At 37.5% G+C, this 15,486-nt stretch overlaps 1 protein-coding gene across 22 annotated transcripts in view; it reads left to right on the plus strand.

The window, feature by feature from the left end:
- Nucleotides 1-15,486, plus strand: part of Pcdh15 (protocadherin related 15) — a 1,206,525-nt gene that overhangs the window by 1,032,332 nt on the left and 158,707 nt on the right. For all 22 annotated transcript variants that reach the window (XR_004112186.1, XM_031346915.1, XM_031346916.1 and 19 more), the window contains 2 exons: nucleotides 12,068-12,208; nucleotides 14,693-14,805. Coding sequence is in view for 21 of the 22 variants with exons in the window: in XM_031346915.1 (XP_031202775.1) it covers nucleotides 12,068-12,208; nucleotides 14,693-14,805 (254 nt within the window). In the remaining variant the exon portion in view is untranslated. The remainder of the gene's footprint in view (nucleotides 1-12,067; nucleotides 12,209-14,692; nucleotides 14,806-15,486) is intronic.

Here is a 15,486-nt window from a genome sequence, read left to right on the forward strand (position 1 = left end):
ACAATATGAACTAACTAGTACCCTCAGAGCTCCCAGGGACTCAACTACCAACCAAAGAGTACACATGGGGGGACTCATGGCTCCAGCAGCATATTTTGCGGAGGATGGCCTAGTCAGTCATCAGTGGGAGGAGAGGCCCTTGGCCCTGTGAAGGTTCTGTGCCCCAGTGTAGGGGAATGCCAGGGCCAGTAAGCAGGAGAAGGGGGGGGGCAAGCAGGGGGAGGGGAGCGGGAACAAGGGTTTGTTCTTTTTGTTGTTTTTAGGTTTTTTTGGTTTTTGTTTGGAGGGGAAACTGGGAAAGGAGGTATTGTATGACATGTAAATAAAGAAAATATCTAATAAAAAATAGGCCAATAAAACAAGCAAAATAAATAAAGAAGAAGCACAAGAAAAACACAACACACAGGAACACACAGACACACATGCACATACTCACACATACTCACATAAAGATACATCCACTCATACACACTCACACACACACACTCTCACTCACATACGTACACACATGTACACACACTCAGATGCATACACTCATATACATTCTCTCTCTCACCCACACACCCCCCCACACACAGATACATACACACTCCCACATACACTCGCACACATAATTAAAACATAGATTATAAATCATAATATACAAACAAAATACCAGTAAGGTAAAAAAAAAAAAATTACCCAAACAAGGCAACAAGACAGAACGTCTCCAAAAATAGCAGGAGTTCATTTTGTGTTGGCCATCAATGGCTGGGCACAGACCTAGTCTTAAGTGTGGTTGATAGACCCAGTGAGACTCTAATGGTGACGCTCTTCATCTTTTGCAAGTGATTATCAATGGGAGATAGCGTTTTAGATATGGATGTGAGCTATGTCCAACCCCCTCGGTGTGGGACTCCTCTTGGCATGGATCTATGCAGGCTGCCACTGCCTCTGTGAGTTCCTACGTGTGTCAGTGCCATTACATTTAGAAGGAATGTTTTTTGGGATCATCTATGCCTTCTAACTCTTACAACCTTAATGCCACCACTTCTGCAGAGGTCCCTGAGCCCTGAGGGTAGGGGTTTGATGAAGACCTCTCACTTAGGATTGGATATGCCAAGGTCTCTCATTTTCTGCACAATAATCTCTGAATTCCTGTTTACTTCCAAAGGAAGCTTCTGGGATGATGACTGACTAAGACATTGATCTATAGGTATTGATCTATAGGTATTGGTCTATAGGTATGGAAGAATGTCATTAGGAGTCATTTCCTTACCATGATCCTTTAGCAGCAGAACAGTATTATTTTGATTTTTCCCCTAGGTTCATGGCTTGTCTAGTCTCATGTTCTTGGCTACCCAAACTCTGCTAGGCACTGTCCTTAACTCCAGTCAAGTAGTGGTTGATTACACCCACAACTTTTATGCTACTACTGCACCAGTATATCATGCAGGCAGGTCACCAATGCAGATCAGAGGGTTTATAGCTTTTTAGGTATTTAACATTTTCCTCTGGTAGTGTGCAAAGCCACCTGCTAGCACCATGAGCAATGTCAATGGGGATGAAGGTTTCTATGTAAGCACCAGCTTATCTTCTCCATATTCAATGAGGTATGTAAGTATCATCTTCACCAATAGGGGCCTTACTGTCAGTTTGTGGAGAACGAACAATAGTCTTGGCCATAGATTGAGTTGGTATTTTTTTTTTTTGGCGAGGGGGTCCTTTGGGACCTCTTTAGTCAATAATTAAATTAGATATAAACAATTCCTAGCAATGAAGGTCTCTCTAAATGGAAATAGATGTATAGTTGGGGCTTTGCCTCCCATTATTATGTAACTCCATTTAGATTTCTTTAAAATATGAGTATACCTCATGAATCTTCTACTGTAATAGGTTTCCATATAACCCTTCAAATGGCCCTTATTATTAGCTGCCCCTACCCATATTCTCTCCTTTAGCCCCTTAGCTCTTTCTTCCACTTCTCCATTCCATATCCTTCCATTCCAGTCTCCCTCCTGCTTTTCTAGACCTATTTCCCCTTCCTTGGTAGATTGTCCTCCCCGACTCCCCTGCCCAGTCCCTTAAAATACACCTAATCTCTGTGGTTATATGGATTATAGCATGTCTATTATATGACTAAAAGCAACCATCCACATATAAAGAGAATACATACTGTCTTAGTTAGGGTTTTACTGCTGTGAAGAAACACCATGACCAAGGCAACTCTTACAGAGGAAAACATTTAATTGGGGCTGGCTTACAGTTTCAGAGCTTCATTCCTTTATCATGGCAGGAAGCATGCCAGCAAAGAGGTAGACATAGTGCTGGAGGAATTGAGAGTTCTACATCTTGATCAGAAAGCACATAGGAGACTGGCTTATGCGGGCAGTCAGAAAGAAAGTCCCTCTTCCACACCTGGTGGAGCTTGAACACTATGAGACCTCAAAGCCTGACTCACTTCCTCCAAAAAGGCTATACCAGTTCCAACAAGGCCACATCTCCTAATAGTGCTATTTTCCATGGGCCAAACATACTCAAACAAACACACACACACACACACACACACACACACACACACACACACACATATACACATATATATTCAGGTCTGGGTTAAGGATGTTTCTTCTGTTTGCATTTTGTAGAATAAGGAGTATTTGCATTAATTCTTCTTCAAAGAGAGAGAGAGGGAGAGAGGGAGATGGAGGAAGAGGGAGAGACTTTTAGTTACTGCTTCTATTTCATTGGGGTTTGTATCTGAGTTTAATTGCTTGTCTAACCTTGATAATAAATTTTCCCTTAAGTTTTCCAGTTTTGTGTAGTATAGATTTTTAATATATGTTCTTATGATTTCCTATGTATTTCCTAGGTATCTATCACGATGTTACCCTTTTCATTTCTATTTTTAAAAATTTGCATCTTCTTTCTTCATCTTTTAGTTAATTTGGTTAAGGGTTTATTAATCTTATTGATTTTCTCAAAGAACCAACTCTTCATTTCGTTGATTCTCTGCAATGTTTGTTTCTATTTTATTTATTTTGTCACTAAGTTTGATTATTTCTTACTGCCAATTCCCTTTTGGCTGTTATTTCTTCTTGTTGTTCTAAAGATCTCAGATGTGTGTAGCTAACTTACTAATATGAGATCTCTCCAAAATTTTATGTGGGTACTCAGTGCTATGAACTTGCATCTTAGAATTCCTCTCATTATGTTCTATATGTTTGGGTATGTTGGTTTTTTTTTAATTGTAATTCAATTCTAGAAAGGTTTTAGTTCTTAATTTCTTAACTTTAGTTTCTTAATTTTACTTCTTAAACTCTGTCTTTGCCTATCTTTCATTCAGTAGTGACTTGTTCAGTTTCCATGAATTTGTATACTTTCTGTTGTTCCTGTTGTTGATATCCAGCTATGACCTGTGGTGTTCAGACAGAAATTGGGGTGTTATTTCAATCTTCTTGAGACTTGTTGAGTGTCTGAGTATGTGATCAATTAAAAAGTATCACCCCATGATTTAATTCACACCAATCTTTTTCTTCTGGGAAAAATTAACCGTGTGAACCAAGGTCACAACGCAAGGGGCATTTTCTACAGCACTGAGTAAAATACAACACTTTATCTTTGGCATTCACTCACAGAAATTCCATTAGATATTAAATAGGATTCTAAACATCTTGTTAGAAGATGTAGAAGCAAGAGTTCTGAAAGAGATGCTTGGCTTTTTGTGACCAGGACTGTTGGCTTTAATCATTCATCTATGAAACCAATAAAAACTTGACTCTGCTTATTTCTGGGTCATTTTTTATTCTTTTGTCATTATTTATTTGCATTACATTTTATCTATTTATTTAGAATTTTTATTTCAGGAATGATATTTAGTTTCAGATATAGATGTTATGTAAAAATGTGTTAAATTTACCTGTAAATATTCCACAGTTCTCAATTTTCTGTTTAACTTCTTACAGATTATCTCTATGGGAATTGGTCATGGCATCTTAATTTTATTTCTAAGAGTTTTGAGGTGACTACATCCTTAACATCAGTTTATGCTGTGTGCAAGTGAGCACCTTCCTTTACTACATTTATCCATTAATTCCTAAGGAATATATCCTGTTGTATATTTTCTTAGCCGAGGACAGAACTCAGTTCTTGTATATATGGAGCTTTATTTTGTTTGTTCATATAACTTGACAACCTATTAGAGGCTTCTAACATTTTCTCTTTAACACTGTACATGTATGAGCCCCACTATTTTGTGTTATTTAAAAGTATATAAAGCCAAGGAAATTTTACTATTGTTATTGCGAGTGTTACTGGTTTTATCTGTCTACTGGAAATAATCTACTCACTGGCAATGTAATTAGATATTGATTCCCATGTTAATACTGTCTGATATTTATGACCTCTTATATGCAAATTTAATGTTCATCAACTCAAAAGAGTTTCCAGGAGCTTCGAGGATTTTGAATGAACCTGTACCAATGCTACATAGCCCATAGTTTCTCACACATTCACTCAGCTACCCAGTCCTTCGGTTCTCACACGTAGAAAAGAGAACAAAAATGCATGGCTAAATGTTAGACCTTTTGAACATCACCTCCCTACTTTCCTCCCTGTCTATCCCTTTTAACCACTATTCTTTCTGCTCCTTTGGCTAGTTTAGGTTCGTAATACAAGTAAAATTAGATAATGTTTTCCCATTTTTCCATTCCTCAAACAGAAATAATTAAGTAATATTTATCCTCATGGATTTAATTAGTTGTGTTGGAATCATGCCCTCAAGGTGGATCCACACTGTTGCAAATGGCAGGATTTCCCTTTCTGTTAAGATTGTGTATGCACAGCAGTCTTTACAATACATCAATACACTTTGTCACTGTAAATGTAGAAGACATCTTTACAGGCTTAGCCATCAGTATACAATCAGGCTGTTTCTACAGTCTGAATACAATAAATAGTGTTCCTGTGAACACAGGCTGCAAATATCTCTCTGAAGGAGCTTGTTCCAAAACCCATGCGAGCACCAGGAGGAATTCTTGACTATTCTTAAGGTTTATTTTCCTTTAGTCTCTGCCCCATAGTTAGTCTCTACAACTCCTTCCATTGGTATTTTGTTCCCCCTTTTAAGAAGGAATGAAGTATCTACACTTTGGTCTTCATTCTTCTTGAGTTTCTTGTGGCTTGTGGTTTGTACTTTGTGTATTACGAACTTCTGGGCTAATATCCACTTATCAGAGAGTGCATACCATGTGTGTTCTTTTGTGATTGGGTTACCTCACTCAGGATGATATTCTCCAGATCCATCCATTTCCCCAAGAATTTCATAAATTCATTATTTTTAATATCTGAGTAGTACTCCATCGTGTAGATGTACCATGTTTTCTGTATCCATTCCTCTGTTGAGGGACATCTGGGTTGTTTCCAGTTTCTGGCTATTATAAATAAGGCTGCTATGAACATGTTGGAGCATGTGTCCTTATTACATGTTGGACAATTCAGAGACTGTTCTACCTGGGAATCATTCCCATATTCAGTCATCAAATCTAGACACTATTGTGGATGCCAGCAAGTGCTGGATGACAGGAGCCTGGTATAGCTGTCTCCTGGGAGGCTCTGACAGTACCCAACTAATACAGAAGTAGAGTCTCACAGCCATCCATTGGACTGAGTACAGGGTCCCCAATGAAGTAGCTAGAGAAAGGACCCAAGGAGCTGAAGGGTTTGCAGCCCCTTAGGATGAACAACAATATAAACTAACTAGTACCCTCAGAGCTTCCAGGGACTAAAACTCCAACCAAAGAGTACACATGGTGGGACTCATGGCTCCAGCAGCATATGTATAGCAGAGGATGGCCAAGTCGGTCATCAATGGGAGGAGAGGCCTTGGCCCTGTGAAGGTTCTATGCCCCAGTGTAGGGAAATGCCAGGGCCAGTAAGGAGGGGGAGGGCCAGTAAGGAGGGAACAGTGGTTTGTTTTAGCTTTTTTTTTTTTTCTGGAGGGGAACCTGGGTAAGGAGATATTGTAAATAAAGAAAATATATAATAAAAAATATTACCTCAAGTAAAGTGAATATGTAAATAGGAAATAAAGATTTATTTTTAATTTTTATTGATATATATGTGTGTGAGTATATAACACATGTGTACATGTGCCCATGGAGGCCAGAAGAGGGTTGGATCTCTTGGAGCAGGAACTATAGGCAGTTATGAGGTACTAGACTTGCATGCTAGGAATGAAACTTGGCTACCTAAGAACAACAGCAAGCTTTCTCACCCACTGAGCCATCTCTCCTGTCCTCCATATTCCTGTTCTGTCATTTTAAAAAAAATGGGAAGATTTTGGGAAAGCAGGAACAAGATCTCAAATGATCCACTCTGGCCCAGGCTCAACCTTTGGGTTATGTGGACTATTTTGTCAGGGAAATAGGACTTTGCTGTCTCTGAAGTTAGCAAGCGTGTCACAAGCAGGAGAGCTACACAACACGGTTGTTTGATCCTTTGAGGAATTAGCTCTCCCTCTATTAGGCATGTTTCCCAAGACCTTCAGTGATAAATAATCTCAAAGCAAATGTTTTGGAGGACTTTGATAGCTGTGGTCATACCATAACTGCCCACATAATCATTAGATGGATGACATGTCACATGAAGAACCCTCTGTCAGACGGCTATGTTACGTACAAACAGGAAGAAGAAAAATGAAAAGCAGGTCATTTGGACACACTGGCTTTGACCCACAGTCCCTCTTCTCATTTTTAAGGACATCCCAGCATTTTATTAGAATTACAAAAAGTAATTTGACAAAGTTGTCATGAACGGTGAAATAATATTAACCACATTTTAGTAATTCCTAGTGTTAGTTCATACCTAGAAGATTGTGTGTGAATTATACAGTTACCCAGTAAACCAAAGCTATTCTCAAAGACACTAGAAGAAATTTCAAAACCATGTCAGGAAGAAAAACAATCTTTGTATATCTAAAGACAGATTACTTAATATTTGGATTTAATGATAATGGGCTTAGTATTTCCTGGTAAAACATGATCACATTAATATAAAGGGAGTTATGTGAGTCTGAATAATTTCTTGATAATTATGTACTTTAAAAATAGCTATATGAGATGTCCCGTGATGGTAGGAATCTAATTATTTTGGCCCATTATAGCCTCATTGAAATTCCTCATGTTTGTATGTTTGCAACATCTTTCACACAGATCTGCAATTACTGTCTGGAGTAATTAATTATATTTTACCATAATTAAGTTAAAACCTACTATATTTAACCTGTAAGAATGGAAATCTAAAGTTAAAAAATGTACAAAATAAAAAAGTGAAATTGCTTATAATTTCTTAAAATAAATTTATATTTACTTTGCAGTATTAGTTATTTCTATCAAATGGTATGGAATGATACTCAGTTTTAGTTTCTATGAAGCCACAGGGCATACAGAAATTTGGCTTTAGATGGATTCCATTTCATGAATCTGCCACCATGATTTTCCTATCATGATGGACTGTAACCTCAACCTGGGAACTTAGATAGATAGATAGATAGATAGATAGATAGATAGATAGATAGATAGATAGATGATAGATAGATAGATAGATGAAAAATAAAAACAAACACAAAGAAACCCTGTCATCATGATAAGATTTGTTTGTTTGAGCTTATAGCCTATAGATTTATCATATTACATTGTCCGCATATCTACGCATATCTATAGTAAATAGGACTGCAGACAGAATGGAAACTAATGTTAGTTAAACCCTCTGTTGGCATACCATATTCTTATTTTTATTATGATGACTTCATGGCAACCATGCTTTCCAACAGCCTAGAACCATCTCAGGTGGGCTTTTCTACAGCGTCAACTTCATCCTTAAGCTAATTTTATGAATTGTTTCTACCATGTTATTCACATGTTAGCTGGATATTTTCTTTATGATTTTATAATTACTAGGTGAATTGCATATCTGAGGACCATATTTATATATAAAAGACATCTGATGACTTCGCTTTTTAACTGAGACAATTTCAGGAAACGAGTTCATTTTTAAAACCCTGGTTGTGTTGTTTGTAAAATATGAATACTTATGCTAACTCCCAGATTTATTCTAGATATGAATATGACAATAAGTACAACATGTAAATGCTGATATTTGGTAAAATTTCAGATGGGTTGCTAAAGCTGATATCAGCATCATTAAGAAGCAACATTGTCATTATATTAAAAAAGAAATGTGCATTAACTGCAAAGATTCAGTTTCCAATAAACATGCCTCTTTCACCATACTTCTTGAGCAGCTGGATGTTCCTTCAGCCACTCAGCGAATTCATAATTCACATGTAAAATGATGAGAGAGGTGATAGCTTCTTAACCTTCTCAAAGGATTCCACCAGCATTACATATTTAATTATCTGTCATCAGAGTGCCTGGGTGTGGCACACCGTTCACCCTTAATTCTCTCATTTATTCAGTCAAATCCTCCTTGAAGGCATATAGGGCAGAACATTCTCCAAGCTATTCAGATACAGTTACCACCCCTGTGGAGCCTGTATTCTTACACATACGGCAAATAGTATACATTTACATGGCACGGGAGTTCCTATGACCACAATAAATGGCAGCAACGTTACAAAAACGGGGATAGACTTTACAATTACAGAGGGGCTTGGTTCATCATGGCGGGCAGTGCAAGTGAAGAATTGTAGCTCATAGGAATGGAAATGTGGGAGAGACTTATAGCAGATAAGATAGCAGAGAAGCAGACAGGAATAAGGGTTGGCTGGGCACATCATTTAAGGTAATTCTCACAGTGGTTTTCGCCCACCAGTGAAGTAATAACTCCAAATTCTACACACTCCCCAAACAGAGCTACCAGCCTGAAGCAAATGCATTTAATACCTGAACCTGTAAGGAAAATTTCAGGCGCAGAGTGTAGATTCTGCTTCTGTCCCCACAAAGGCTCTTGGCCACCTTATAATCCTATTAAACTCAGTCTAACTTAAGGAATCCCATAATATTAAAAATTCTAGTAGTGTTCTGGGTGTGGTGGCATGTGCCTTTAATCCTAGTACTCGGGAGACACAGACAAGAGGATCCTTGTGAGTTCAAAGCCAAAAAGGTCTACATAGTTAAGTTCCAGGTCAACCAGGGCTGCACTGAGAGACTTTGTCTCAAAAGTAATAACAGTAAATTGCAACAGCATTAAATAGTCTAATACAAGGCAAAGTCATGGCTATGAGCCTTTATGGAATAATAATTATAATAATAAAGTTACATTCTTTCAATATACAGCAGAAACACATGCACCAAGTGGATGTGGTAACGTTCTTTTGCTAACTCAAATTGTAGCTACTTGTCCTCTTCCCATGGTTACCGTGGTTTCTGAGTAGGAGTGGTCTGAGGTGAAAACAGTACTCTGTAAACACAACATTCACCTGCACTCCTTTTCAAAGCCAAGTCCCAAATGAGTTTGTAGTCTTATACCCTAGGGAAATGATTCTCAACCCTCCAGACTCTGCTGCTTCCCTTTAATATAGCTCCTCACTTAGTGCCAAGCACCCACCCATAGAATTAGTTTGTTGCTACTTTGTAACTGTAATTTTGCTACTGTTCTGAATCATAATGTAACTATCTGATATGCAAAAGATCTGCTAGGGACCCCTGCAGCAGTCATTACCCACATGGTGAAAACCAGCTATCTAGAGCCCCCAATGAACAGAGTTTCATTCCTCCCTGAAGTGGCTTCAGGACACATTTCCTATTACTCCAGTGTTTTGTCTCATTTTAATGGGGCTTCACATGTAAAAATCTCTGGCCTCTTTGTCTACCACTTTGTAAAAGCTCATCTTCAGCCAATGTACGAATTTCACAGATATTTCTTCTTCACTTCTAGCTCCCAATACTCATTGTATGTCTGGCTAGTAGAAATGACCGATAAACATAAAATTTAATCTGCTAAGCTAATAAGTTCATTATATTTTGGTTCTTCGTCACAATAAATTTTAAGACATAGGAAGATTGTAACGTAGATAGCCTACTCTAATGACAATCTCTATTCTCCTCTGAAACTTTACGTGCATGGTACTTATTCTCTGCATTTGCATTCCCAAACCCATGTGGATAAGTTTAGTTCCATCAATGACCCTTCTCCTGGTACTAAGTTTATACATTTGTTAATGGTCCATTACTGTTACAAAATATCTACCATAATAACTTCAAAAGAGGAGTGATACATTTGACTTGCAATTTCAAAGTATTTAGGACTTTATTCATTGGCAGATGTGCTAGACAAATCCTCATAGTAATGTGAGCACATGACAGAAAGCGCGTGAGTGTATCACAGTGGACAAGAAAATGATAGCGAGATAGAAAGTAGTGCCTTCAAATACACATTCCCAAGGCCAATGGTCAACGACTGGAACTATCCCCTAAAGTTCCCATGGTCTCCAAAATTATGCCTGAAAGTTCAAGACACTGAAGTTTCAAAAGATGAACCTGCAGGAGATATTTCATATGTAACACCGCCGCAGTAAATAAATAGAAATGTGTGATATTATCTCAGGTAGAACCGGTGAATAAAAATAGCTCAGAGGCATATTGGAAGCAGAGCCAGGGAATCATAAGCACAATTTCAGAAAGTGAGACTCAGGAATAAAGCAGAGGCACTCAAGCATAAATTATAGCAATGCGTGAAGCAGAAAAGAATAGTGAGTTCAAATTAGATTTTTTTTTTAAAGTGAGTTATTTTCAGGATGTGGTATCACCGCATGAACAACCTGGATTTGTATGTGTGAATGAAAGCACCAGAATGTTTTCAACAGCTTTTATGAGAATTAATTCTCTTTCACTCTCTAGCTCTTGTTCCCACTCCCCCTCACCATCTTGGTTTTGACACAAGGTCTCACTCTGCATTCCAGAATGTCCTCAAACTTATGAGGTAGCATTAGTTGGCCTCTTTTTGTTGATGTTATTTTTTTTTTTGAAGCAGAAAAGGGATACACTATCAATTTATTTTTGTTCTTAGCTTTTCTTAGTTTTTATACCTTTCCAAAAAATATGGAGTCTTTGAAATTATCAGCTAGAACAATTACAGTAGGATAATTGATTATATGGTTTTCTAAACACATTTACCTTCCATGAGTTGATAGTAATTTTAAAGCAATAGTTGATGTCATAGGTCAATAAGGTTTAAGGAGTTACCACCAAATTGTTTACATGTCTTTCCATTAAAACTAATGCCTGACGAAAAACTCCCTATCCATATTCTAGCTTCTCAAGTTCACTACAAATGTTTTTTATTTTTTTGCTTTTGTTTTTGTTTTGTATGCGGGTTTTTTTTTTTCCTTTTGGATATATTTATTTGGCTTGGCCTCTTAAATCATAGTGGTTCTTTTTCTTTGAACTTAACTAATTCTGAGATTGCAAGGGTGAGCCACACACCCCCCCCCAGCTGAGATTATGTTTTTTTAAAAAGACAAGTTTAATAAAATGAAAACAAGGAGCTAGATCTGTAACTACTAAGAGAAACAATGGCTATAAAAGACAGAAGAGTCAGAACATGAGTTGTCCACAGAAGACATGACCGGTGTGAAGGTCATAGATCAATGGGTGACGAGATCGGTGAGCATTCTCAGGCTTGGATATTATACCCTTTTGTACCAGTGTGGCCATTTATCTTTGATAGATAAATGTATGGTACATAAATGCTTTATGTATGGATATACATAAGCAAAAAGAATCCAGCATTTCTGGGCTTAGGTTAGCATAGTTAAGTGTGAAAAAAGTGTGGCAGAAAATACAATAGTCAGAGCACAGTGGGTATTTAGAGAGGAAGACAAGATGTGGAGCAAAAGAAGGCTGTGGCTAAAGAGTGATTTTTCCCACACAGAAATCATTTTACTGAAGACTATTATAGCACACTTCATTGATTCAGATTGAGTTGTGCACAGACAGAAATATCCTGTGTGTTTTGACTTTTAGTGTATGGAATTTTTCTTTTCTACAAAGCCATTCATTGTGAGAATCAGTTGATCTCCACTGGTGCCCTTTCCAGTCATCCTGATGGATCAATTATTCCATTTCAGGGGATGCCTGCAAGTCGGGTGAGGTATCGAGTGGATGACGTGCAGTTTCCATACCCGGCCAGTATTTTTGATGTAGAGGAAGATTCCGGAAGAGTAATAACTCGTGTCAATCTTAATGAAGAGCCTACAACAATTTTCAAGGTCAGTGTGCCATTTTCTTTGTGACATCTATCTGACATTCGACCCTGAGTGTTCTGCTTAACAGTTATCAATATGATTTTTTTTCTCTCTATTTTTCTCCTCTTTAATTTTTAAAAATTATTTCCCCCAGAAATTTAGTGACCCTACTTTAAGATAAAAGAATCAGCCGGGTGGTGGTGGCGCACACCTTTAATCCCAGCACTTGGGAGGCAGAGGCAGGCGGATTTCTGAGCTCAAGGCCAGCCTGGTCTACAGAGTGAGTTCCAGGACAGCCAGGACTATAGAGAAACCCTATCTCGAAAAACCAAAAAAAAAAAAGATAAAAGAATCATCTAGTATTTTATCTGTTTGGCATAAATCGATGCTACTGTTTGATCTTATAATAGAGTCTGCATTTCTTCAGTAATCATAATGTTCAATCCGTATTCAATTATACTGATCAACACAGTTAATACTATTATTCTAATGACTATATGGTGTTCTGCTGTGAGTTAACCATTACATTTTTCTTTTTATTTCTTTGTATTTCTAATGCCACAATAATAGATAGAAAGGCTGCTGCTGGTTTTCACAGCAAGTGACTCTATTGTTCTAAAACTACTTGTGTGAACGTTATCTTATACCTGCTCACAAGCTTAAGTGCCCACAGGTACAACTGCAGAAGCAAATAATGCTCCTAGAAAATTTGGAAAAAATATCCACTAATCTACACCAAGTTACTTTGCGTTAAGGGGCTATATGCAGCTTTAACTTTTTCAAAGCCTACTTTTAATGATGGTCCTTAAATGTCTCAACCGCCCATCACCCACCAGAAATAGTAGAAAGAAAAGGTTGTTATGATATGGGGGAAACGGACCTATTTATTAGAAAGGGTTCTTTGGAGTAAATCTCATCTGCGTTGTCAGGAAATTAACATTTCTGTTCACTGGTCATCAGCGGCAGCTTGATCCACTTGTAGACACTTCACGGATACACCAGCAGTCCAGTTCAGTAGTGTCGGGATATCAGCAGTGGTAGCATGACTTGGAACAGCCAGGCCTCAGCTGAACTGGCATGACTCATCAGGAGAAATTAGTACCACCTGGAGAACCAGGAGAAGTTCTCAGCTGTGCCTCTCGAAGAAGCAAAGATCAGCTAAGACCAAGGAAGCCTTGCCCAGCTAGCTCTACAAACAAGCCCCTGTCATAGTCCTTTGAGTCCTATTTATACTCCCTCCAAAAGTCATGTATCTTCCATGGGTCTTGCCTCAACACGTGTTTTGTCTCAGTATATGAGTCTGTCTTAACAACACTTCATGTGAGTCTGTCTCAGCTGACATCACTTTGTCAAACAAGCTCAAGTCCTTGGAAGTAGCAAGAAACCCCGGCATACCACCAGAAGGTTTTTTTTTGTTTTTGGGTTTTTTTTTTTTTTTTTTTTTTTTTTTTTTTTTTTTTTTTGGTGCTTTTCTGTCTATGGAGTTAGGTCAAATGGAGCTCAACTAGACAATGTAAGGCTGACCAATATATGCATGTCGTTATCAAAGAATCTTTCATCACTAATCCTTCAACATGCTTGCTTTAGCAAAACATCCTTACACCTATGTCTGCTTCAGCAAAACATTCTTTCGTGAGTCTGCCTTAGTGAAGCATGTTTTCACCAGTGTCCACTTCAGGAACACATTCTTCATGTGTTTGCCCCAGCAAAACCCTTCCTGATACAATTAACTTTAAAGAACCTTTAAATCTCCACCTCAGCTCTAATTTTCACAAGAATATACACCTCTGTGAAAATGTTTGAAATGTTTTAACATAAATATTAGAATACTTCTTATATGTTAATGGTTAGTGAAAGGACCAATTAATATTGCACTAATAATGTGTAGATATCACCTTTACAGGACTAAAATTTCTCTCAGTTTATGAATTTGAATAATTCTCACTGTGTACTATGTGATCTTGGCTCTATTTGGGCTAATTGTTTTAAGAGATGATATAACAAAGTGTTAAACTATAAAGATTGCTAATTTTACTCTCTAGAGAGAAACACTCTGCTCTTTAAAGTGTGAGAAAACTCCTTGAAAAATTAATTTCTCTTTATTAGTAAGCTAATTATGTTTTTGCTGCTGATACCACTGGATTTAACACCTTTTAAGTAAGTGTGTTGGTAGTATAAAAGTATATATTATTTTCTTTTAGGCAGTGCTGAATATAGAAAACCATTTAGAATTACATAGATAAAGCATAACCCATATACTCTACTAGAAATTGGTTTTTCTTATTAGAGGTATAACACATTTGATGACACTTCCTAGCAGGACGTTTATGAAGATTAAGAGAGAATAGGGTATATTCTAACACAATATCTCTTTCCTTAAAGGGAGTAGGGAAATGATCACTTCCTCTCACAAGTGGAACCAAGAATAAAATACCAAGATCCTTGACAGAGTGAGTGTTCGTATTTTCTCCTGTTTATAATCCCTATGCGGATCTGTCACCTTTTTAGCTGGTGGTTGTGGCCTTTGATGATGGCGAGCCTGTGATGTCAAGCAGTGCCACCGTGAGAATTCTTGTCTTACATCCAGGAGAGATCCCACGCTTCACCCAAGAGGAATACAGGTATGAATTTCCATCAGGTTTTTAAAACACCAAACTTTAGTGTACTTTAGAGATACTCTCAAAATTGATCTGAGTTTACCAGTGACGTTGGTATGCCAATTCTAGCTTGATTTTAAAATTAGAATGAAACCTTTAAAGATTTACCATAGTTAACAAGAGTTTAGTATGAAGTACTTTAGCAATGCCTCAGTGAACACCTGATCCATTATAAATCATAAAGAGGCTTTGTTGAAATATAATCATATAGTTCTAAGTCATTAATGAACCCAGCAGTGAAAAACAGATTTTTAGTTTCTGTTGTTGCCAGTACAATGTGACCTCCACCTCTGATGTATGATCTACAGCAACACCAAGTCATCTGGTGTGTCTCTGAATACTGTGTTATATATTATAGCAAGGACACCTTCAACTCATCAAGTGACAGGAAAATAATTCAGAATAACCAATGAACTAAGACAGTCCAGAGAAAGTTGGCAAGTGTTAGACAATGTCTCAGGTCAGAAGTGTCTTCCACTTGCTCTTATGCTGGTACCAAGTGATTGGCTGTGTTTCTGATTTCTAAGTTACCAATTTCATTAATAGATTCACAGTTAAGTTTTTAATCCATATTCAGACATGGTATGAAACTCTAACTTATTCATGAAGCAAAATATTTTCATTTTTAAAATTTAACATTAAACA

The sequence above is a fragment of the Mastomys coucha genome, unplaced genomic scaffold (genome assembly GCF_008632895.1).
Source record: "Mastomys coucha isolate ucsf_1 unplaced genomic scaffold, UCSF_Mcou_1 pScaffold3, whole genome shotgun sequence".
Lineage (NCBI taxonomy): Eukaryota > Metazoa > Chordata > Mammalia > Rodentia > Muridae > Mastomys > Mastomys coucha.